The sequence below is a fragment of the Meles meles genome, chromosome 3 (genome assembly GCF_922984935.1).
Source record: "Meles meles chromosome 3, mMelMel3.1 paternal haplotype, whole genome shotgun sequence".
Taxonomy (NCBI): Eukaryota; Metazoa; Chordata; class Mammalia; order Carnivora; family Mustelidae; genus Meles; species Meles meles.
This window is the reverse complement of record NC_060068.1, coordinates 31,917,851-31,941,893: the sequence shown is the minus strand read 5'-3', so window position 1 is coordinate 31,941,893 and position 24,043 is coordinate 31,917,851. Positions and strand designations below refer to the sequence as shown.

General features: G+C 43.7%; 1 protein-coding gene across 2 annotated transcripts; it reads left to right on the top strand.

The window, feature by feature from the left end:
• Positions 1 to 8,124: 8,124 nt before the first annotated feature.
• Positions 8,125 to 22,827, top strand: ZFP62 (ZFP62 zinc finger protein). Of its 2 annotated transcripts, XR_006817725.1 has the most exons (3): positions 8,137 to 8,191; positions 9,475 to 9,560; positions 18,919 to 19,025. XR_006817725.1 is itself a non-coding variant. In XM_045999898.1 (2 exons), coding segments are annotated over exons 1-2 (2,781 nt in total). In that variant the 5' UTR covers positions 8,125 to 8,190; the 3' UTR covers positions 21,699 to 22,827. The 2 variants fall into 2 exon arrangements, 1 of the variants encoding a protein (XP_045855854.1); XM_045999898.1 differs by lacking the exon at positions 9,475 to 9,560 and having other exon boundaries at positions 8,125 to 8,191; positions 18,919 to 22,827.
• Positions 22,828 to 24,043: the final 1,216 nt, after the last annotated feature.

The window sequence follows — 24,043 nt, the reverse complement described above, 5'->3', positions numbered from 1 at the left end:
TTAAAGAGTGGTGACCAGCTGTCACTCACCCTCCCTGCCTGCCCAGTACTGAGTGAGCTGACTTTTACAGTTCCCTGTTCCAAGTCCCACTGTTTTTACAAACTTAAGAATTCAGCCCCTCTGGTTTTTACAGCCAAACATTACAGGGAGTAATCTAACCCATGTGAGCTGCCCGGTGCTGGGGCCCCTTTCTCTGCCCTCTCCATGCACGCAGCTCCCTCCCTCCTACAGGTACCCTCCCTCTACTTCACTGACCTTCTCAACCTTTCAGCTGTGTCTTCTGGATACCTAGTTGTGGAGTTTGTTCTGCTAGTCTTTAGATTGCTTTCCAGTTGATTGACTTGGATTTGGATGATCTCTAGTTCTAAATGTGGGTAGGGGTGAGCTCAGGGTCCTCCTAGTCTGACATCTTCCCAAGCTCTTTAATTTACCCTTTTCGATATAAGACCCAAATTTTTTTTTCCAGTTATTCTTTTTATTTTTAACTTATGGTGGTTTTGCTGTACAAAAACATTTTATTGTTATGCATATGAATTAATTAGTTTTTACTTTTCTGGTTTCTGGATTTTGTGTTTATAGCAGGGAAGAAAAGAAAAGAAAATCTTCCCCACTCCAAAATGATCAAAGACACAAAAATATGTCTCTGGTTCTTTTTTCCCTAATACTTTTATGGAGGTGGTAGAAGCAGCAGTATGTTTTTACTCTTATGGATCATTAATGTGGGCACATTTTTAAAAATTTATTTATTTATTTTCAGCGTAACAGTACTCATTGTTTTGCACCACACCCAATGCTCCATGCAATACGTGCCCTCTCTATTACCCTCCACCTGGTTCCCCAACCTCCCACCCCCACCCCTTCAAAACCCTCAGGTTCTTTTTCAGAGTCCATAGTCTCTCATGGTTCATCTCCCCTTCCAATTTCCCACAACTCCCTTCTCCTCTCCATCTCCCCATGTCCTCCATGTTCTTTGTTATGCTCCACAAATAAGTGAGACCATATGATACTTGACTCTCTCTGCTTGACTTATTTCGCTCAGCATAATCTCTTCCAGTCCCGTCCATGTTGCTACAAAAGTTGGGTACTAATCCTTTCTGATGGAGGCATAATACTCCATCGTGTATATGGACCACATCTTCCTTATCCATTCATCCGTTGAAGGGCATCTTGGTTCTTTCCACAGTTTGGCAACCGTGGCCATTGCTGCTATAAACACTGGGGTACAGATGGCTCTTCTTTTCACTACATCTGTATCTTTGGGGTAAATACCCAGCAGTGCAATTGCAGGGTCATAGGGAAGCTCTATTTTTAATTTCTTCAGGAATCTCCACACTGTTCTCCAAAGTGACTGCACCAACTTGCATTCCCACCAACAGTGGAAGAGGGTTCCTCTTTCTCCACAATCTCTCCAACACACGTTGTTTCCTGTCTTGCTAATTTTGGCCAGTCTAACTGGTGTAAGGTGATATCTCAATGAGGTTTTAATTTGAATCTCCCTGAAGGCTAGTGATGATGAGCATTTTTTCATGTGTCTGATAGCCATTTGTATGTCCTCATTGGAGAAGTGTCTGTTCATATCTTCTGCCTGTTTTTTGATAGGACTATCTGTTTTGTGTGTGTTGAGTTTGAGGAGTTCTTTATAGATCCTGGATATCAACCTTTTGTCTGTACTGTCATTTGCAAATATCTTCTCCCATTCCGTGGGTTGCCTCTTTGTTTTGTTGACTGTTTCCTTTGCTGTGCAGAAGCTTTTGATCTTGATGAAGTCCCAAAAGTTCATTTTTGCTTTTGTTTCCTTGGCCTTTGGAGACATATCTTGAAAGAAGTTGCTGTGGCTGATATCGAAGAGGTTACTGCCTGTGTTCTCCTCTAGGATTCTGATGGATTCCTGTCTCACATTGAGGTCTTTTATCCATTTCGAGTTTATCTTTGTGTACGGTGTAAGAGAATGGTCGAGTTTCATTCTTCTACATATAGCTGTCCAGTTTTCCCAGCACCATTTATTGAAGAGACTGTCTTTTTTCCATTGTATATTTTTTCCTGTTTTGTCAAAGATTATTTCACCATAGAGTTGAGGGTCCATATCTGGGCTCTCCACTCTGTTCCACAGGTCAATGTGTCTGTTTTTATGCCAGTACCACGCTGTCTTGGTGATCACAGCTTTGTAGTAAAGCTTGAAATCAGGTAATGTGATGCCGCCGGTTTTGTTTTTGTTTTTCAACATTTCTTTAGCAATTCGGGGTCTCTTCTGATTCCATACAAATTTTAGGATTCTTTGCTCCAGCTCTTTGAAAAATACCGGTGGAATTTTGATCGGAATGGCATTAAAAGTATAGATTGCTCTAGGCAGTATAGACATTTTAACAATGTTTATTCTTCCAATGCAAGAGCATGGAACGGTCTTCCATCTTTTTGTGTTTTCTTCAATTTCTTTTATGAGTGTTCTGTAGTTCCTCGAGTACAGATCCTTTACCTCTTTGGTGAAGTTTATTCCCAGGTATCTTATGGTTCTTGGTGCTATAGTAAATGGAATCGATTCTCTAATTTCCCTTTCTGTGTTTTCATTGTTAGTGTATAAGAAAGCCACTGATTTCTGTACATTGACTTTGTATCCTGCCACATTACTGAATTGCTGTATGAGTTCTAGTACTTTGGGGGTGGAGTCTTTGGGGTTTTCCATATAAAGAATCAAGGCACATTTTTTTTAAATTGCTTATTTACTCATGAGAGATTACATAAGCATGTGAGCAGCGGGAGAGGAGGAGAAAGAGAGAGAGGGAGAAGCAGGTTCCCCGCTGAGAAGGGAGCCCAATGTGGGGCTTGTTCCCAGGACCCTGGCTCATAACCTGAGCCACCCAGGTGCCCCATAATGTGGACAGAGTTTATGTCTTCAATACATCTGAAGTTTATCCTGATATAAAGACTGAGGTTTGAATCCAACCTTATATTTCCTTAATTCTTCATAGTTGTTCTTACACCCTCTGTTCCCCCACTGATTTGAAATGCTACCTTTATCAAATACTAAATACCTGACAGGTTTATTTTTAGGCTTTGTGTCTCAGAATTACACCAGCTTGTTAATATGCTATAATAGTGTCCCAATCCCATTGCTTGTATTTTTTTTTCAAGGCACTTTCTAGCTAGAAACAAATGATCTTCATTTTCCCCCATGAACTTTAGAATCACTTGCATGTTGCTAAAGATTTCGTTGCTATTATTATAGTTATAGATTTACTTAGAAAGAGATGACATCATTCTGATAACAACTCTTTCCATCCATGCAAATTGTGCATCCAAGAAAGTTTCCATAATTTTAGTTCATCTTTTGTGATTCCTAGAGCACTGCAACTTTTCTTCACATAGGTCTTGGATGTGTCTTCTTGATTCCTGGGTATTTGGTTTTTTGCTTATTCACTTCTGTTGTAAATGTAATCTTTCCTTCCATTATTTTAATTGTAGCTTGTACATAGGGAAAATATTGATATCTCATGATAATTTTGAAGCCACACCCCTTACAGAATTCTTTTATTGTTTATTCTAGGGATTTTTTTTTTGAATGAGTCTCATGGACTTTCCATAAATAAAACCCTTTTATCTACAAATAGGATAATTATACTCCTGCTTTCCATTACTTATATTCTGCTTTCCCCCCCTTATCCAGCTGCAGTAGGAAATAATGATAGTGATGGGTTACATCCTTGTTTGATTCGCCATTCTTCTTGCCAACTGTTCCAAGGAAAGCATGGAACAAGCTCTTGTATACGATTTATTACAGCATTGGTTGACTGATTGAGACCCAATTGGATAGAACCTCAAAGATCAACCACAGAAGAGTTAAGGAGATCATAGTTCAATGGAATAGCACAAAGAGTTGTTACATGAAAATGATACTGTATAATATTCATAAAAAGAGTCGATAAGAGTTGGAGATGTAGTGCTATTACAACCATCTGAAAAACATCTGCAAATTGGTGGTAGACAAGGAAGTTTATTAAGACGTTAACAGTAATTGTCACTAGGTAATAGGATTAAAAGTGGTTAGTGTTTCTAATTTTTCTTGCCCTTCCAATTTTTACATAATGAGCTTGATACACACATTAGAGTGGAGGGGGACTTTTAATAATACTGACCAAATTCGATGACGAAAAGTGGAGTTGGTATTAAGCCCCTTTGGCTCTTAACATTAATCTGTACTTGAACTACTTCAAAGGAGGTAGATGAGCTCTAAATGAAGAGCAAACTGAGGACAAAACCATTGCTGTACCTGTTGGGCTCTTAGAGCTGCACCATCTAACAGAATGTAATGTGAGCCTTATAAACAATTTCTAATTTTTTGGTAAACACACCTAAAGTAAAAAGAAACATGGAAATTCATTTTGTAATCATATATTTTATTTAACCCTATAAACCCAAAATATTATTTCAGCATGTAATCAACATTTTGAAATATTATTTTATAATCTCTTTTTCTACTAAGTCTTAGATATCAGATGTGGATTTTATATTTACAGCACATCTCAATTTAGGCAAAATTTATGTTCTTGGTTGTTTTTTTTTTTTCTCGTTTCATGTCCTTAATACCCACATGTAAAAAATGGCTTGCATACTGATCAGTGCAGGGCTAGACACTTTGCTCTGATTTGTAGATATCTAGAAGAGACAGGTATTGGAGAAGGCTAGCCTGTGTGTGTAGAGACAAGGCCAAACAAAGGTGCCTGAAGTATGACAACGCTCATGGAGGAAAAACTACCCCTAAAATAAAAATCACTTTAATTAAGATGATTTATGTGGCTTCCCAATGATCCCTCCCACACACATACAACCTTTTAGTGAGGAAAACCTCCCAATCTAGACATAAGCATTAGGCACCTTGCTGCCTAAAAAGAAAAACCCACTCTTCTCTGCCATAAGTGGCAATTAACACCAACAGCATTACATCATGTGAATTCTTCTGGCAGCATATCATGAAGACCGCCTGAAGCAACTTCTAGAGCTGTGCTAGAAGCCCTACATGGAAGTCATTACCTACATGTGCCTATTTATTTATTTATTTATTTAAGATTTATTTATTTTAGAGAGACACACAGAGAGAGAATGCATGGAGTGGGGGGAGGGAAAGGGAGAGGGGAAGCAAACTCCAGGATGAGCAGGGAGCCCCATGCAGGGCTTGATCTCACAACCCTGAGATCATGACTCCAAGCAAAACCAAGAGTCCCACGCTTAAGGGACTGAGCCACAACCCAGGCACCCCTCCATGTGCATATTTGAATAAAACTGCATTAGTCACACTTCAAGGGCTCTGTCTAGTTACATGTTGGCCAGAGTACCTGTTGGGGAAGCTCTGGGGGAATCCATGCCCAAACTTCAATCCCTGCATGTGCTTTTGCCTAAACCTGCAAGACTTGAGAAGGGCCTGGGTCTCTGCTCCTTCCTAGGGTCTCCGCTCTCTTGGTCTCCTCTAACACAGGACACTCCTCCTCACACTGGCTCAGACTCACTCTGAGATGTCCGGAGTTCTGACATGGAGTCAAATGTGATCAAGAATCCATAGCTCCAAGGAAATGCCTTCTATCCCCTCTATTTACCCTGCACCTACATGTACAAAAAGTGAAAATTAGACACAGAATTGTTGCTGAGCATGGGCTCACTCCAGCAAGAAGTGAAATCCACCTAAGTACTTTGCATGACTTGAACTGTTTTTAAAAATCCATCTTATTACTTCCAAACATTTCATCTTTGTCTAAGGACTGACATTAAAATTTAGCAATTATATATAATTTTGCTGAAAATCCAGAAAAGAACATTTGACTGAGAAAAAAAATGTAAACTTCTAATTTCATTACAGAGACATATCCTAAACAACAAGACTTAAGGCATTAAACTATTTTACATTAGGTCAACATTCAGTGAGAATGGAAATATTTGAGGGATATAAAAGAAAAAGGTTCAAATTTACAGCATTTCAAATCCAAATAGTGTAAAATCTCTGTCAAAAGCAAATGACAGGGGCGCTTGGGTGGCTCAGTGGGTTGAGCCTCTGCCTTTGGCTCAGGTCATGATCTCAGGGTCCTTGGATCAAGCCCCCCATTGGGCTCTCTGCTCATCCTGCTTCCCCCTTTCTCTCTGCTTACCTTTCTTCTTACTTGTGATCTCTGTCAAATAAGTAAAACCTAAAAAAAAAAGGCAAATGATAGTATTAAATTGTGGATTTAGAGTCCGTTGTATATGTCTGAAATAAGCAGCTTTGTTTAAATGTCAGCATTCGGAGACATGTCTTGAAAGAGGTAACCTTTTTGACATCAGCCACAGCAACCTCTTTCAAGACATGTCTGCAAAAGCAAAGGAAACAAAAGCAGAAATGAACTTTTGGGACTTCATCAAGATCAAAAGCTTCTGCACAGCAAAGGAAATGGTCAACAAAACAAAGAGGCAACCCACAGAATGGGAGAAGATACAAATGACACTACAGACAAAGGGCTAATATCCAAGATCTATAAAGAACTCATCCAACTCAATACTCAAAAAACAGATAATCATATCCAAAAATGGGCAGAAGACATGACCAGACACTTCTCCAAAGGACGACATAAAAGTGGCTAACAGACACATGAAAAAATGTTCATCACCATTAGCCATCAGGGAGATTCAAATCAAAACCACACTGAAATGTCACATCAGTTAGAATGGCCAAAATTAACAAGACAGTAAACTACATGTGTTGGAGAGGATGTGGAGAAAGGGGAACCCTCTTACACTGTTGGTGGGAATGCAAGTTGGTGCAGCCACTTTGGAGAAACAATGTGGAGATTCCTTAAGATATTAAAAATAGAGCTACCGGGGCGCCTGGGTGGTTCAGTGGGTTAAAGCCTCTGCCTTCAGCTCCGGTTGTGATCCCAGGGTCCTGGGATCAAGCCCGCATCCGGCTCTCTGCTCCACAGGGAGCCTGCTTCCTCCTCTCTCTCTGCCTGCCTCTCTGCCTAGTTGTGATTTCTCTCTGTCAAATAAATAAAATATTTAAAAAAATTTTAAAAAAAGAATAGAGCTACCCTATGACCCTGCAATTGCACTGCTGGGTATTTACCCCCAAGATACAGATGTAGTGAAAAGAAGGGCCATCTGTACCCCAGTGTTCATAGCAGCAATGGCCACAGTCACCAAACCGTGGAAAGAACCAAGATACCCTTGTGCCTCCATCAGAAAGGATGAATATGCAACTTCTGTAGCAACATGGACAGGAGTGGAAGAGATTATGCTGAGTGAAATAAGTCAAGCAGAGATAGTCAATTATATGGTTTCACTTACTTGTGGAGCATAAGGAATAACATAGAGGACACGCTGAGATGGAGAGGAGAAAGGAGTTGGGGGAAATTGGAGGGAGAGATGAACTGTGAGAAACTATGGACTCTGAGAAACAAATTGAGGGTTGGGGAGGGGGTTGGGGGATGGATGAACCTGGTAGTGGGTATTAAGAAGGGCACCTATTGCATGGAGCACTGGGTGTGGTGCATAAACAATGAATTCTGAAAAAATAAAATAAAGTTTAAAAAAAAAAAAAACCCACAAAATACACTTCAGCACTAACAGCTGCCCAAACAGGTTCTTTGCAATGGCTTAAACTTAAGAACAGAAAAATCTAGATGTTACTTCATTTTTAAAAAAGGATCACTTTTAACGTCCTTCCAGGCAGGGGGTTGGGGCGGCAAGCCCGGGTACAGCCCGGGCTCTTCGCTGGGCGCCCTCCCTGGCCTGCGGTAGCCGCGTTCTCGGAGGGGCTGACGCGCCCCCAGCACCGCGCGCTCCGCTTCCTCCTCCCGCGGGCGCCCCACGGCCTCCCTCTGCAGTGTTGGGCTGCTTGGTGTTGCTCCACCCGCCACTGTGCCTTGCTGCGCGCCCCACCCGGGGCAATAAAGTCCCTGCAGCCCGAACGCCTCGCCCGCACCTCCCGGGCAGCGGCCCGAAGGGAGACACCAGGCAGGGCCGGGACGCCGCGCACTGACCACATCCCTCCGCGCCCACGCCCTCCCCGCGCGCCGCGGGTCACGTGCCCAGACTGGGAAGTATCATCGAGTCCGTCCTCCGGACTCCCAGAGAAGACTCGGAAGTGCCCTGCCGCTGGCGCGGGCCCTTCCGGTCGGGCCGTCCGCGCTTTTGTCCCTCCGGCGGGCGGGCTCCCGCGGCGCCGCCACAGCCAGTACGTGAGTCCGCGGCCGCCCGCGCTCCCGGCCCCGGCCCTGGCCTGCCACGCCCTTCCCTTCGTGGCCGGGTCCCGGCTGCCCCTCGGGTATCGGGCGGGATCTGGGGGGGAGCGTCCCCTGTCGCCCTGCGCACTCAGGAGGCACGTCCCGGGGGAGCGGAGCTGAGGGAGGACCTCGGGCGGCCTAGGGGGTGGGGCGGGCCCGGGTGCGGGCCGGGCTCGCTGTGGGCCCCCGCTCGGGCCGTCCGGGAGCGGCTGGGGCCGGGCTGCGGCCGTCCGGTGTCCGGATACGGACTGGGGCCTGGCGCTTGTCCCGTCTCCGCTGTTCCCGGCTTCCCGGGCCGGGGGTGAGCGCCGGACGGGGGCGCTTCGGATTCCCCTCAGGGCGCCTGCCGCGAAGTTCGGCCCCGGGGCTGGACCGTGGTGGGCGTTACAGGGACCTCGGGGGAGGGGGGGGGAGACCTGATGCGAGCCCCCCCGCCTCTCTCCGTTCTCCCCGCCGTTTGCGGGCATGGTGTGCCCAGGCTTGGGCCCCGGGGAGCCGCTCCCCGGCGCTGGGACCCGGCGGCCCCGGGCTCCTTCGGAGGGCGTGAGGGTTGTGCCGCGTTAGGGGGTCTCCAAGTCCGCGGGCGCACCTGTCCGTAGCCACGCGGCGCAGATGTTCAAAAACACAGACGCGGGTGCCTGTGCAGAGCGAGGTTGGCCCCGAGGCCGACTCCGGGCGGTCCCCTGTGGTCGCGGGCAGCCGGCCCGCCGACGCCGACCCCGGCCCGCGGCAGTGCGCGAGCGCCCGGTTCTCCGCTCGGGCGGCGGGTGCGCGCCGGACCCGTCCCCTGCCTGCCTCTCTCTCGCTGTGCTTCAGGAAACTCCGAACACACGCAGCTTTCGAAATCGAGCAGACAGACCCAAAAACGGCGCTGGGGTAGCGGCTTGGCTGTTGTTTGCATGTTCTGAATGTTCGTGAGTTTCCAGCTCCATTCGGGGCCTTCCGGGCGGCTTCCCGTTCGCTGTTACTTCGGTGGCTCGCTCGGCTGCCCCGAGGGGATGCGTCAGAGGGAAGGGGTCGACCGGGGCTGGTTGTGTCCTGCCCCACTCAGCCTGTGACTGATGCGTTGTTCAGTAGCCGGTCGTGACCGCGGCAGCTCCCCGAGTGTCCGAGAACCAGTAGAGCCGAGCGGGTTCTCCGTCCCGGCTCTTGCGGTTCATAATGTCGAGCGGGTGTGCGAGCCTCGTCAACGGACCGTGACTGACCGCCTGCCCGCCCTTCTCTGCCCCTTTAGCTCCCGAAAATCTCCCAGCCTCCCTCTCAGTGTCCTTTGCTTACCTTTCCCCCCAGGATGACTAGAAATCTCTCCACCGCTACCAGGTATGGGAATGTTCTGTGTCCGTTTTTTACTTTAAGGGAAAATAACCTGTTATCCTTATTTCTACTTTTAAGTTATAGAACCCACTCCTGTTAACCATTTGTAGCGTATTCGTGAGCTAGATGCAGTTAATACCTACAGCCCACACCGTACTCTCGCTCTTTTCATCTGTACGTCTCTCACTTCTTGGTTCCATCTTTCATCCCTCTCATCCTCCAACATTCTCAGCATCCTTTCTTCTGAATTAGTGAGCATTGTGTGCCCACACGCCGTGTTTTTTCTTTTTCTTTCTCTGGTCGCTTCCAGTTTAAAGGGAACATCCAAGAACTTGAGGTACAGAACCGAGGGGTCACCCTTGAGGGCAGGTTGACTTGTGGAGTGCGTTTGGTAGCCTGGAACGGAGTAGCTGCCAGTGTGTTGCTTGTTGCAGCCTGTGAATGCAGGGCTTTTCGGCCAGAATGAGCCACAGCTCTTCTGGGGGTTGTCCAGGCTGGGGAGAATTGGCTCCTGACTCCTGTGGGCTAACCTGTTCAGTAGTCACACCGCCCAGATGTTTAAAATATATAAGTGGATGCCTGTGCAGAGTGAGAAGGTTTGCCCCTGCTCATCGTCCCAAGCCCAAACCCCCGGACAGCAAGAGTGAGGGGCAGGTTCTTACTCTGTACATAGGCTTTTGGGGCATTGCTAGTAGAACATGAACAACAGGCACAGAGGTGTCCAGAGGTGATGGGACATGTGTAATTTGGAAGGAGTGGATGGCATTCCAAAGCTGGCTGTTGGGTGTGCTTCCTACTGACAGCTAGAGAGGAGTTAAGAGCAGGTTCCCATCCAGCTTGTAGAACTTCTAAGAAATTAAACCTTTCCAGTCTGCGCTATAGAGAAGTTGTGCTTTCAGAGTGATTGTTTTCTTGTGTCATCGGGGATGTGTGACTTAGCCAACACATCAGTCTTTTTTTTTTTTTTTTTTTTTTAAGATTTTATTTGTTTGACAAAGAAAGATAGTGAGAGAGGGAACACAAGCAAGGGCAGCCTGAGAGGGAGAAGCAGGCTTCCTGCGGAGCAGGGAGTCTGATGTGGGCCTGGAACCCATGACTCTGGGATCATGAACTAAGTGGCAGGCAGACACTTAACTGAGCCACCCAGGCACCCCCCCCCCTTTTTGTTTAAGTTGTTTTTTTTAATTCCAGTTAGTTATATGCAAACAATGAATCATGGAACACTACATCAAAAACTAATGCTGTACTGTATGGTGGCATAACATAATAAAAAATAAAATTCCAGTGAGTTGACATACAGTATAATACTAGTTTCAGGTGCCCAGTATAGTGATTCAGCACTTCCATACAACGCCCTGTGCTCATCACAACCAGCGCTTTCCTTAATCCCCATCACCTATCCCCCCCTCCACTCCACAGCTACTTTCCCTCTGGAAACATCAGTTTGTTCTCTGGAGTTAAGAGTCTGTTTTTTGGTCTGCCTCTCTCTCTTTTTTTCTTTCCTTTTACTCATTTGTTCTGTTTCTTAAATTCTACATATGAGTGAATTCATATGGTATTTGTCTTTGACTGACTTATTTCACTTAGCGTAATACTCTAGGTCCATCTATATCCTTGCAAATGACAATATTTCATTCTTTTTTTATGGCTGAGTAATACTCCAGTGTGTGTGTGTGTGTGCGCGCGCGCGCGCACCACTTCTTTGTTCATCAGTTGACAGACACTTGAACTGTTTCTGTATCTCAGCTGTGGTAAATGATACTACTGTAAACATTGGGGTACAGGTGCCCCTTCAAATCACTATTTTTATAACTTTGGGGTAAAAGCTAGCATTGCAATTGCTGGGTCATAGGGTAGCTCTACTTTTACCTTTTTGAGGAACCTCCATCCTGTTTTCTAGACTGGCTGTACCAGCTTACATTCCCACCAACGGTGCAGGAGGAGGGTTCCCCCTTTTCTGTATCCTCACCAGCACCTATCGTTTCTTGTATTGTTAATTTTAGCCATTCGGACAGGTGTAGGGTGGTATCTCATTGTACTGTTGATTTGTCTTTCCCTGTTGATGAGTGATGTTGAGCATTTTTTTGTGTGTCTGTTGGCCATCTGTGTCTCCTTTGGAAAAATGTCTGTTCATCTCTTCTGCCCATTTTCTAATTGGATTATTCATTTTTGGGGTGTTGAATTTTATAAGTTCTTTTTTTAAAAATGTACAATTTTATTTTATTTTATTTTTGACAGAGAGAGAGATCACAAGTAGGCAGAGAGGCAGGCAGAGAGAGAGGGGGAAGCAGGCTCCCTGCTGAACAGAGAGCTGGATGCGGGGCTCGATCCCAGGACCCTGAGATCATGACCTGAGCTGAAGGCAGAGGCTTAACCTACTGAGCCACCCAGGTGCCCCGAATTTTATAAGTTCTTAATCTATTTTGGATACTAACCCTTTATCAGATATGTCATTTGCAAATGTTTTCTTTCATTCTGTAGGTTGCCTTTTAGTTTTATTTATTATTTCCATCCCGGTGCAGAAGGTTTTTATTTTGATGAAGTCCCAATTGTTTCTTTCTGCTTTTGTCTCCCTTGCCTTAGGAGACATACTGAGAAAAAAGTTGTTTTGGCCGATGTCAAAGAAGTTACTGTGTGTTCTCATCTAGGATTGTTATGGTTTCAGGTCTCATATTTAGGTCTTTTATCCATTTTTTTTAAAAGATATATTTATTTTAGAGAGAGAGAGCACGCACATAAGAGCAGGGAGGGGCAGAGGAAGAGAGACTCTCAGGCAGACTCCCTGAGTAGGGAGCGGAGCAGGGAGCCTGATATGGGCTCCATCTCATGACCCTGAGATCATGACCTGAGCCAAAATCAAGAATCAAGATGCTTAACCACCTGAGCCATCCAGACGCCTCATCCATTTTGAATTTATTTTTGTGTATGTTATAAGAAAGTGGTCCAGTTTCATTCTCTGCATGTTGCTGGCTAGTTTTCCCAGCACCATTTGTTGAAGAGACTGTCTTTTCCCATTGGATATTCTTTCCTGCCTTGTCCAAGATTAATTGACCATATAATTTTGGGTTCATTTCTGGGTTTTGTATTCTGGTCCATTGGTCTATGTGTCTGTTTTTGTGCCAGTACCATACTGTTTTATTCACTGGAGGTTTTTAATAATACCTTGAAGTCTGGAATTGTGATGCCTCCAGCTTTGCTTTTCTTTTTCAAGGTTGCTTTGTTTATTCAGGATCTTTTCTGGTTCCATACAAATTTTAGGATTATTTGTTGGAGCTCTGTGAAAAATGCTGCTGGTATTTTGATAGGGCACGTCAGTCTTGATTGGCTTATAATAGCCTCCTCCAGACTCTAGGACTCAGTTTTCTCTTCAGTTCATTTCACTGCAGCTAGTATGAGTGATCTTTATTTCTTTTATTTTTTATTATGAAAAAACTTAAACACACAGTAAAGTAAAATAATACAATGAACCCCATACACCCATAGCTCAGGTTCAACAATTATTATGATTCTGCCGCATTTGTCTCACCTTTCCCTTTTTATTTTTTCTTTATTAAAGTATTTTAAAAATTTTTTTAAAGATTTTTTTTTTATTTTCATTTTATTTATTTTTTTCAGTGTAACAGTATTCATTCTTTTTGCACAACACCCAGTGCTCCATGCAAAACGTGCCCTCCCCATTACCCACCACCTGTTCCCCCAACCTCCCACCCCTGACCCTTCAAAACCCTCAGGTTGCCCCAACCTCCCACCCCTGACCCTTCAAAACCCTCAGGTTGTTTTCCAGAGTACATAGTCTCTTATGGTTCGCCTCCCCTCCCCAATGTCCATAGCCCGCTCCCCCTCTCCCAATCCCACCTCCCCCCAGCTGGGGGGAGGTGGGATTAAAGATTTTATTTATTTACTTATTTATTTGACACAGAGAGAGCGAACACGCGCATGAGTGAATGTGAGCCAGGCGAAGAGGCAGAGGGAGTGGGAGAAGCAGACTGCCTGCTGAGCAGGGAGCCCTATGTGGGGCTCAATCCAGGAACCATATGATCATGACCTGAGCAGAAGGCAGGCACTTAACTGACTAGGCTACCCAGGCACCCCTTTATTAAAGTATTTTAAAGGAAATTTCAGACATCATGCCATTTCATCCTGGCATACTTCAGTCTACCAAAAAAAGAAGAAGAAAATAGAAACTTCTAACATAGCCACAGTGCCCTTGTCACATCATCCTAAATTAATTCTGATTCCTTGACTCAATTCAGATCCAAAGACTGGCAAACTACTGGGCCTATAGCTGTTTTTGTATGACCTGCAAGCCAAGAATTGTTTTTATATTTTTAAAAGGATGCTTAGGGGTGCCTGGGTGGCTCAGTTGGTTGAGCGACCAACTCTTGATTCCTGCTCAGGTAATGATCTTAGGGTCATGAGATCGAGCCCCATATTGGGCTCATGCTGGTCGTGGAGCCTGCTTAAGATTCCCTTTCTCTCTCTTCCCCTGCCTGTCACCCAGCCCCTCACACTTGCTGTCTCTGAAAAAATTAAAAAATAAAAGGATATTTAAAAGCAAACAAAAGTTAGTGACAGAGTCATATGTGGCTTACAAAGCCTAAAATATTTGCCTTTTCTTCCTTTGCAGAAAAGGTTACCAACCCCGGATTCAAAAGAATATGTGATCTTCCAAAATGCATATCTGAGTTTGCTATTCCTTTGCCTAAAAGTCCTCAGGGTCAAGACTGGACTCCTTGGTGTGAAGGGCAGACCCGGTGCCGCCCTTACTTTTGCCCACCTGTTCAGCTGTGTCCACCATCCTCTGCTTCAGAGCAGTGACCACTAGTTCCTTTGTACCTGTTCTTCCCTCTGCTGGAACTACCCTGTTTCTGAAGCTTTCCTAGTCCTTCAAGGCAGAGTCAGCCGCTTCCCTCTCCTCTCTCATGTGTGTCCTTTGCCATTTTTATCATGTGTTTGTTGTTGTTGTTGTTGTTTTTGCCGGTTTCTTATTTCCTACAAACCTGCTAGTCTGCCAGCTCCTTGATGACAAGATCTTATCTATCTCTACATCCCTAGGACGAGCCCAATGCCTGGGGGAAAAAAGCAGGATATGTATCATAATCTAAATTCTTGGTCAACACTAAGCCCCAAAGATAACAGATACTAGAATACATTTTATTGTTTGTAAAGATAACTTAATATTTTATTAGAAACTCTTGGTCGTCTTCATATTTTAGTAGATGTCTTAATCCATTTGGGCTGTTATAACAGAGTACATGCTAGATGGTATATAAACAGCAGAAATTTATTTCTTACAGTTCTGGAGGCTGGGAAGTTCAAGATCAAGATGCCAGGTCATCTCTGGGATGACTTTTTTTTTAAAAGATTTTATTTATTTATTTGACAGAGAAAGAGAGATATCACAAGTAGGCAGAGAGAGGGGGGGAAGCAGACTCCCTGCTAAGCAGAAAGCCCGATGTGGGGCTCGATCCCAGGACTCCGAGATCATGACCTGAGCCGAAGGCAGAGGCTTTAACCCACTGAGCCACCCAGGTGCCCCTGGGATGACTTTTTTATCAGAACACTAATCCCATTTGTGAAGATTCTCCCCTGATCTGGTCTGCTCAGATAGTTACAGAGTGCTGATTCTGTTTTTTCTGTTTTCAACTCTGCTCCTCTCCCCACATTTACCAGCTAGTCTTGGCATTCTGCTGTAAATAAGTGGCCTCTCTTTCTCCCCTGTTTGTATATGTATGGATTCACAAAATCCTATTTTCAGTGGTTTATAATTCTTACTGTATATAATTATTATGGAGCCTAAATTGGGTGGTCAAGCTGGCTTGTGGTCTTGTGACATGCGCCTGTCATTTTTAACTATCTCTTTACTTGTTGGAGTAACAAGATGCTGTTCATCTTGTGTATATTCTGCCCTGGCCTAGAATCTGCCATTTCTCTGAAGAGCTCTGGTTCCTTTTAGTAGGCAATGGGAGTAGAGACCAGGAACAGGGTACTGGATGTGCTTATTACCACTAAGGTGTTTTTTGCTTCTTAGCTTTTCAGCAGAGAGCTAGGGAATATGTGTACATATATATACACATACAAATATACACACACGTGAATGCATAGATGTGTGTGCGTGCACTGGTAATTTAGAAATCATGAATTCACACCAATTATCTGATTCATCCCCACCGGGTTCTTTCTTGCCCTCCCTTACTCCATATTTGGAATTTGCTTCTTCCTCCAGGAGAGCCCTGGCTTGTAACTAAATCAACACATTTACTCAGTCCCCCAACACATCTAAAATTGTTTCAGATTACTTTGTTCATACCTCTGCAGAAGACAAAGCTGCTTAAAAATTCATTTGTTTTCAGGCATTCACCACCATCCTCTCCGTCCTTCCCAAGACTGAGAGAATATGTATATGGTTACATGTTCTGTGATATTATATGTCTAAATTATGGGTTAGTTCTTTGTTTCTTTTTGTTCCTTCCTATGGTTACAGTATCCATGTGAAACACAGTTGAGTTCATATGTTGCCATTTGCTTTGTGGTTTAGCTGCTTTTCCTTTTTCCAGTTCTCATTGATTTAATTTTATTCTTTGAATATGCAGAGCATTATCATTCTTCCATGGTAAAAACTATGCAGAAAGCTGTACTTAGAGTGTCTCTCTTCCCTGTCCCTCTGCTCTGTTCTCCCCACTTCACCACTTGCAGAGAATGGGGCTGTCTTCATTTCTGGTTTCTCTCATTATTATACAGATAAGCAGCTATATCTTTGTTTTCATATTTTTCTTTCTATGAAAAAGCAGAGCATATATGCTCTTTCTCTCTTTACACGGTATCCTGGAATTTGCTCCCTCTCAATCAATTGATAGAGATGTTCCTCTTTCTTGCTTAGTACTCCATTGTATATATGTACCATAGTTTATTTAACTGGTCTTCTATGCTAGGATACTCGGGTAGTTATCTGGATTCTCTTTACAAACAGTACTACCATGAATAGCTTTGTGCGCATGTACTTTTTTGTATTGTTGGAAGTAGATCTTCAGTATAAATTCCTAGATGGGATTTCTGGATTGAAGTGTAAATACATACAGTTCACTCAGCTATTGACAGATGCCCCTCAGTGGGGGTTATGCTGCTATACAGTGCCATTAATATATGAGAGTGCCTGTTTCCGCCACAGCCTCCCCAACAATGTGTGTTGTCATGCTTTTTAATGTGACAGATGAGAAGTGGTATCTTAGTGTAGTTCTTATTTGCATTTCTCTCTCTCTCTCTTTTTAAAGATTTTATTTATTTATTTGACAGAGATTACAAGTAGGCAGAGGGGCAGCAGAGAGAGAGGAGGAAGCAGGCTCCCTGCTGAGCAGAGAGCCCTATGTGGGTCTCAATTCCAGGATCCTGAGATCATGACCTGGACCGAAGGCAGAGGCTTAACCCACTGAGCCACCCAGGTGCCCCTGCATTTCTCTTATGAGTGGAATTAAAAACATGTTTAAGGGACATTTTATATTTCTTTTGTGAATTGTCTGTTTTTGTCTTGCACATTTTTCTATAGGAATTTTAGTATATTTTTCAACTTTTGAAAAGTTTTTATATAGGAGATATTAGTGCTTATATATGATGCATATTGCAAATATTTTTCATTTGTCATTTCTCAGTTTTGATTATAGCATGTAATTTATATTTGCCATGTAATTTATATTTATACAGTCAAATTTATCCATTCTTTCTTATTGCATGTGAGTCATAGTTTGAAAACTTTTTCTATACGCAGGTTATAGGGCATTCTCCCATGTTTTCTTCCAGTATTTGTATGGCAGCACGTTTTTATATTTAGAGCTCTGCTCCATTTGGAGTAACATTCTTGAATGTGGTGTGAAGAATGATCTAATTTTATCTTTTTCCAGGTGACTTTAGAGTTGTTCCAACACTAAAGACCGTCTTTGCTCCAAGAATTTGATATATCATCTTTATCATTGCTTGATTTCTGTGTGTGATTAGGATTACTTCTGGACTTTCTGTTCTTTTCCTTTGGTCTGTACACTGGTACCATGCTGCTTTGTTGTAGAGGCCTTGTGGTATATTTTAATACCTAATGTGGCTAGTCCCCACTTACAGCCCTTTTATGTTTCTCTCTAGTAATTTTTTTTGTTTTATTTTTTTTAATTTTAAGTAGGCTTCAGGCCCAGCATGGACCTTGAACTCGAAGATCCTGAGACTGTGAGTCCTATGCTTTACTGACTAAGCCAGCCAGGCACCCCTTGTATATTTATTTTAGAGGATTTGGTTTTATGGGTGTTGAACATCTTTCTCTCCTGAGGGCCAAGGATGAATAGGGGTGGAGGGGCCAAGGCCAGAGGGAATTAATGGAGCATGGACCCTGATGTGGGTGGGAGCAGGATTCAGAGCACAGATAAAAGGCACGTAACTGTGTATGGTTATGGAATTCCACTGCCTGTCCAGTAGCCCTCACATTTAAGCAACGTGGACATGTGGAGTACTTTCAGGGGGAACAAAGAATTCCTGCCTGAGCCCTAAAATCTGTTTTAGGAAGGAGTTTACCTTTCCTGGGTCCTATGCTTTATACCCAGGTTCCAACCTGGATCAGATGACCCAACCTCAAATAATAAATAGTAATAACTAGGCATCTAGCACTCACCAAGTAGTAGGCATTGTTCACAACACTTTAAATAACTTTCTCAAGGTCACGCAGCTGGGTATTTGAACCCAGGCGGTAGTGTTTCCTTTGCTTGGTGGTTTGTATTTTAGCTTCTCATCTTCGATATGCTCTGATTGCAGTTAGCTTGTTCATAAAGTGGGAATGGAAGCCTCTGCCTGGCACGCTGCAGCATGCTGTTCCATACAGATTTCCCCCTGACTGCCCAGTCTCCAGGATCAGGTTTCCTTGCAGGGGAAGTCCAGGAAGCTACAGTTTGCTTTCTTTCTCGTGTCTGTCGTGACTCTCTTCATGATTTCATTCCCATCGCCCCAATACCACCACTTAGGTCCTGATTTCTTGCTTTTAGCTTTGCCTCTTTAGTTCTGCTGATTATGTCTCTTTTGTCTTATTTATTATTTTTCTGCTTCTTATTCAGAGATTTCTTCTGCTTTTTGTTGTTTCATGACACTGTTATGCAAGAATAGAAAAACTCTTTGTTCCATTGGAAATCCAGGGCTCTGACATTTTAACATTAACTCCGAAGGGGCAGAAATTTTGGCATGTCCCATCTTGTATCCCCTGCAGCTAAAAATGTTACTTAATCACACAGCATGCAGTCAATAAACATTTGTGAAGTGAATGAGTAAATTTGGTTGTATTTCTTCCAGTTTCCTCTAAACAAAGTGAACAGGTATCATTTTCATTTTCTTGCTTTAGTGTCACATTTGAAGACGAGGGGCACTGAGGATGAGAAATCAACTGAAAAGTATGAAAATGTTGGAAATGCAGAATCTTTGTGGCCAAAAGTGGAAGGTCTTCACAAGGATCGTATACAGGAATATAAGGTTGGTGAAACTTGTGATTGGAATAGCAAGGTAGAGAATCAGCTGCAAAATCCCGAGGGAAAAAGAATGAAGGAAGACAAAAGTGGCATCAGGGAAAAGATCGACAAAGCCAAGAACACAGCGAATGTAAAGACAGAACGGGAAGACGAGGCATCTGAGAAAAGCTTACATCCCAGTTCAAAACACGTTATACACCAGACTGTCTCTGTAGAACAGATAAGCAGTGAACAAGACAGATGTGTGGAGAACTTTAATGGAACCCCTCACCCTGGTCTGCAGCCGAAAACCAGTGCTGTCAAGAAGTCACACAAATGTGATGAGTGTGGGAAATCGTTCAAATATAATTCCCGCCTCGTTCAACATAAAATTATGCACACTGGGGAAAAACGCTACGAGTGTGATGACTGTGGAGGGACTTTCCGGAGCAGCTCCAGTCTTCGAGTCCACAAAAGGATCCATACTGGGGAGAAGCCCTATAAGTGTGAGGAGTGTGGGAAAGCCTACATGTCCTACTCCAGCCTTATAAACCACAAGAGCACCCATTCTGGGGAAAAGAACTGTAAGTGTGATGAGTGTGGGAAATCCTTCAATTATAGCTCTGTTTTGGACCAGCATAAGAGGATCCACACAGGAGAAAAGCCCTATGAATGTGGTGAGTGTGGGAAGGCTTTCAGGAACAGCTCTGGTCTCAGAGTCCACAAAAGGATTCACACAGGTGAGAAGCCCTACGAATGTGACATCTGTGGGAAAACTTTCAGTAATAGCTCCGGCCTTAGGGTCCATAAGAGGATCCACACAGGTGAGAAACCTTATGAATGCGATGAGTGTGGGAAGGCCTTCATTACTTGCAGAACACTTCTAAACCATAAAAGCATCCACTTTGGAGATAAACCTTATAAATGTGATGAATGTGAGAAATCGTTTAATTACAGCTCTCTCCTCATTCAGCATAAAGTGATCCACACTGGAGAGAAACCTTATGAATGTGATGAATGTGGGAAGGCCTTCAGGAACAGCTCAGGCCTTATAGTGCACAAAAGGATCCACACAGGAGAGAAACCTTACAAGTGTGATGTCTGTGGCAAAGCATTCAGCTATAGCTCAGGCCTTGCCGTTCATAAAAGCATTCACCCTGGGAAGAAAGCTCATGAATGTAAGGAGTGTGGAAAATCCTTCAGCTATAACTCACTTCTGCTTCAACATAAGACCATTCATACTGGAGAGAGACCTTATGTATGTGATTTGTGTGGGAAAACTTTCCGTAACAATTCAGGCCTAAAGGTCCACAGGAGGCTCCATACTGGAGAAAAACCATATAAGTGTGACGTGTGTGGGAAAGCCTATATCTCACGCTCTAGCCTTAAAAACCACAAAGGAATCCATCTTGGGGAAAAGCCCTATAAATGTACCTATTGTGAGAAGTCTTTCAATTACAGCTCTGCCCTTGAACAACATAAAAGAATTCATACAAGGGAGAAACCTTTTGGGTGTGATGAGTGTGGAAAAGCCTTCAGAAATAATTCAGGCCTTAAAGTACATAAACGGATCCACACTGGGGAGAGACCTTACAAATGTGAAGAATGTGGGAAAGCCTACATCTCACTCTCAAGCCTTATAAATCATAAAAGTGTACATCCTGGGGAAAAGCCCTATAAGTGTGACGAGTGTGAAAAAGCCTTCATCACATACCGAACCCTTATAAACCACAAAAAAATCCATCTTGGGGAGAAGCCCTACAAATGTGATGTATGTGAGAAATCTTTTAATTACACTTCACTCCTTTCTCAACACAAAAGGGTCCACACTAGAGAGAAACCTTATGAATGCGACAGGTGTGATAAGGTCTTCAGAAACAACTCGAGCCTTAAAGTGCATAAAAGAATCCATACCGGGGAGAAGCCCTATGAGTGTGATGTATGTGGAAAAGCCTACATCTCACACTCAAGCCTTATTAACCATAAAAGTACCCACCCTGGCAAGACACCTTTCACATGTGATGAATGTGGAAAAGCTTTTTTCTCAAGCAGAACTCTACTAAGCCATAAAAGAGTCCATCTTGGGGAGAAGCCCTTCAAATGTATCGAGTGTGGGAAGTCTTTCAATTACAGTTCACTCCTTTCTCAACACAAGAGGATCCACACCGGGGAAAAACCTTATATATGTGATAGGTGTGGGAAGGCGTTCAGGAACAGCTCAGGCCTCACAGTGCATAAAAGGATTCACACAGGCGAGAAACCCTATGAATGTGATGAATGTGGGAAGGCATACATCTCACACTCAAGTCTCATTAACCATAAAAGTGTCCATCGTGGGCAGCAGCCCTATAATTGCGAGTGTGGGAAGTCCTTCAATTACAGATCAGTTCTTGACCAACACAAAAGGATCCACACTGGAAAGAAGCCATACCGATGTAATGAGTGTGGGAAGGCTTTTAATATCCGGTCGAATCTCACCAAGCACAAAAGAATCCATACTGGAGAGGAGTCTTGTGGTGTGACCGCTGTGGGGAGTCACAGTGACACATCACAGAAGAGAACTTACGAGGGAGGGAGTACTCTGGATATGACCAACATGAGCATATCTGTAGGTGGCCGAGCTTACCAAGTCTCAGCTCAAATGGAAGAAACACCTTACGAATGTATGAACATCTGAGCTCTTTGTTCATTTGTAGTTTGCATAGTGTACATGAGACTGCCAGTGCTCTTCGGGGTGATCTGCATCATAGCCAGCAAGGAGGCCTCCAGTGTCAAGGCAGTTGAGCCTGTATGGGACACAGTTTATCTGGGGATAAAACCGATCCAAGTAACAGTGATTTAAAAACCTTCCAAACCAGCAGACATTTCTGGACATAAAACACATGGATGAGGAAAGAACTTAGAGGTCATATAATTACCATCAGAAAGCTCATATTTGGGTAAATTTTGTGAATAGAAATGGGGGAAATTCAGGTATAGCTTTGAATCCTAATTATACATTGGTCGGTGGGAAAAATACAAGGAGGGCCTCCCAACAGGCAAATTCAGGAGAGAGAGAGGCTTCAGGGAATAAAAATTTATTTAATAGTGGTGATCGTAAAGTATAAATTTGATATAATTGAGTAATTTGTGAGGGGTGGTGATAAATTTTGAAACAAAATTTGGATTTGTAGGAAGAATAAACAGACATGAATCTAGCAGGAAATAGTAATTTAAAAAATGTAAGTTGTTTGGACTATACGGTTGTAATGAAATACTCTGAATGGGCAAAACTTTAAAAATTTTCAAATGAACCCCCTCAATGAATGATGAAGTGTGGTGAGTGACAACATCACACGTTATGCTACAAATACAAGGTTCTACTATAACCAGAAATTCAGCACATTAAATAACTAATGGAACACGTCTTCAACATGAATTTGCACCTACACAAACATATTTGATTCAGGGATTCCTGTGAATAGGAATGCTGAGAAAGAGATTTTATTGGAAAAGCTAGAAAGCTAAATACCTATTGATAATTGAGGGATTGGAGGAAATTCATGATTCTTAATATTCCTGTTAAATGTTTGTTTTGGAATGTGTTATTGTAAAGATTTCATGCACTACACGTGTGTATTGTCTGTTGTAAAATGTTATGAATACTTTGTTCAGGGCTCACTCTGTCTTGGCCATGAAAAGCCAGATAGATAGATGTGGTGAGGTAAGGTGGAAGTCCAATAAAGAAACTCCTCAAAAGTAAACAGGCTCTGACTGACTTTAGATGGAACGGTACACAGAGAAAAGAGTTTGTGTGTCACATCTTTGTGAGGTAAGTGAGACCAGATGTGAGGCAGGGAGGGCAGCAGGGGACTTACCCCATAGGGCTAGTAGCTCAGGTTTTACAAGAAATTACATGGCATCTCTACCAGGAGTCATGCAAAATGGACTTATCCTCATATGGCGCCTGGGTCATAGCTCCTGGGAGAGGGCAGGCTATGGGGCTGATCTGTCACCTCACACAAAGACTTTCTTTGGTAACAGAACTTAACAAAATGTGGTTTATGTGTTAAAGCTGTTAACTAGGTGACTCAGAGGGTAAAAGGAGTCTTCTGAGCACTAAGTAAGCTGTCCGAGGATACGTCGGATAGCGCCTGTCCGTAGAGGCTGAATCCTGGTCTTGTCTGGGGCTCCAAAATCCATTCTCCCTACCAGAGAGCAGTCTCCTCTAGCTGATAGTTTCCTGGCTTTCGAGGATTTGTCTCTAGCCGCATTCTAGTCTCTCATGGTTTCCCTGACCCTCTCTAGGTGTATAATTCTTTCACTTTGTCTCCAGCCTCCACCATTAAGTTTTGATGGAAGGAGAGGGACAGAGCTAGGAAAGGAAGAGGGGAAGAGTATTTCTGCCACTCAGCTCCATTTACGTCACTGCCACACTTGTTATGTCCATCTTGGAACACTGACCCTCTCCACAGACTTGGATTAATGGATTCAGCAATTACTTGCTGAGGATCTGCTAGGCACAATCCCCTCTCCTAGGAGCTATGCAGCAGGAGTAAGTAAAGGCTAGGTAAGGGAGAAAGTCCTCAAGAAAACCACACTAATGGATACTGAACTGAACTCTGCAGTGTTGAGCAGAGAGTGACCGCCACCAAAGGGAGGCGGTGGGGATATCTGGGTGGGACAGTTGGGTTTTTAAAGAGGAAGGAGTGGGGAAATAGGATGGTTTGATTAAAGGCCTCATCAGAAAAGCTCACACATCTTCAAAAGGGGCTGGTCTTCCAGGGTTGGTGTGAAATGGGCAGAAAGGAAGGCCATAGAATACCAATTCCAAGGAGTCACCAGGTCTCCATCTTTCGTTTATCTGAGGCCACCAGCGGTGTGAACATCCCTCCTCCATGCACACACACACCCTATGTACTTGAGCTGTACCTGGACCCAGTGTGCCACTTACAATGGGGAAACAGATGAAATTTGGGAGAGGATGGATACCACTCAAATGGTAATTCTGAGCCCTCCAGCCTGCCAAGCACTAGGACACGC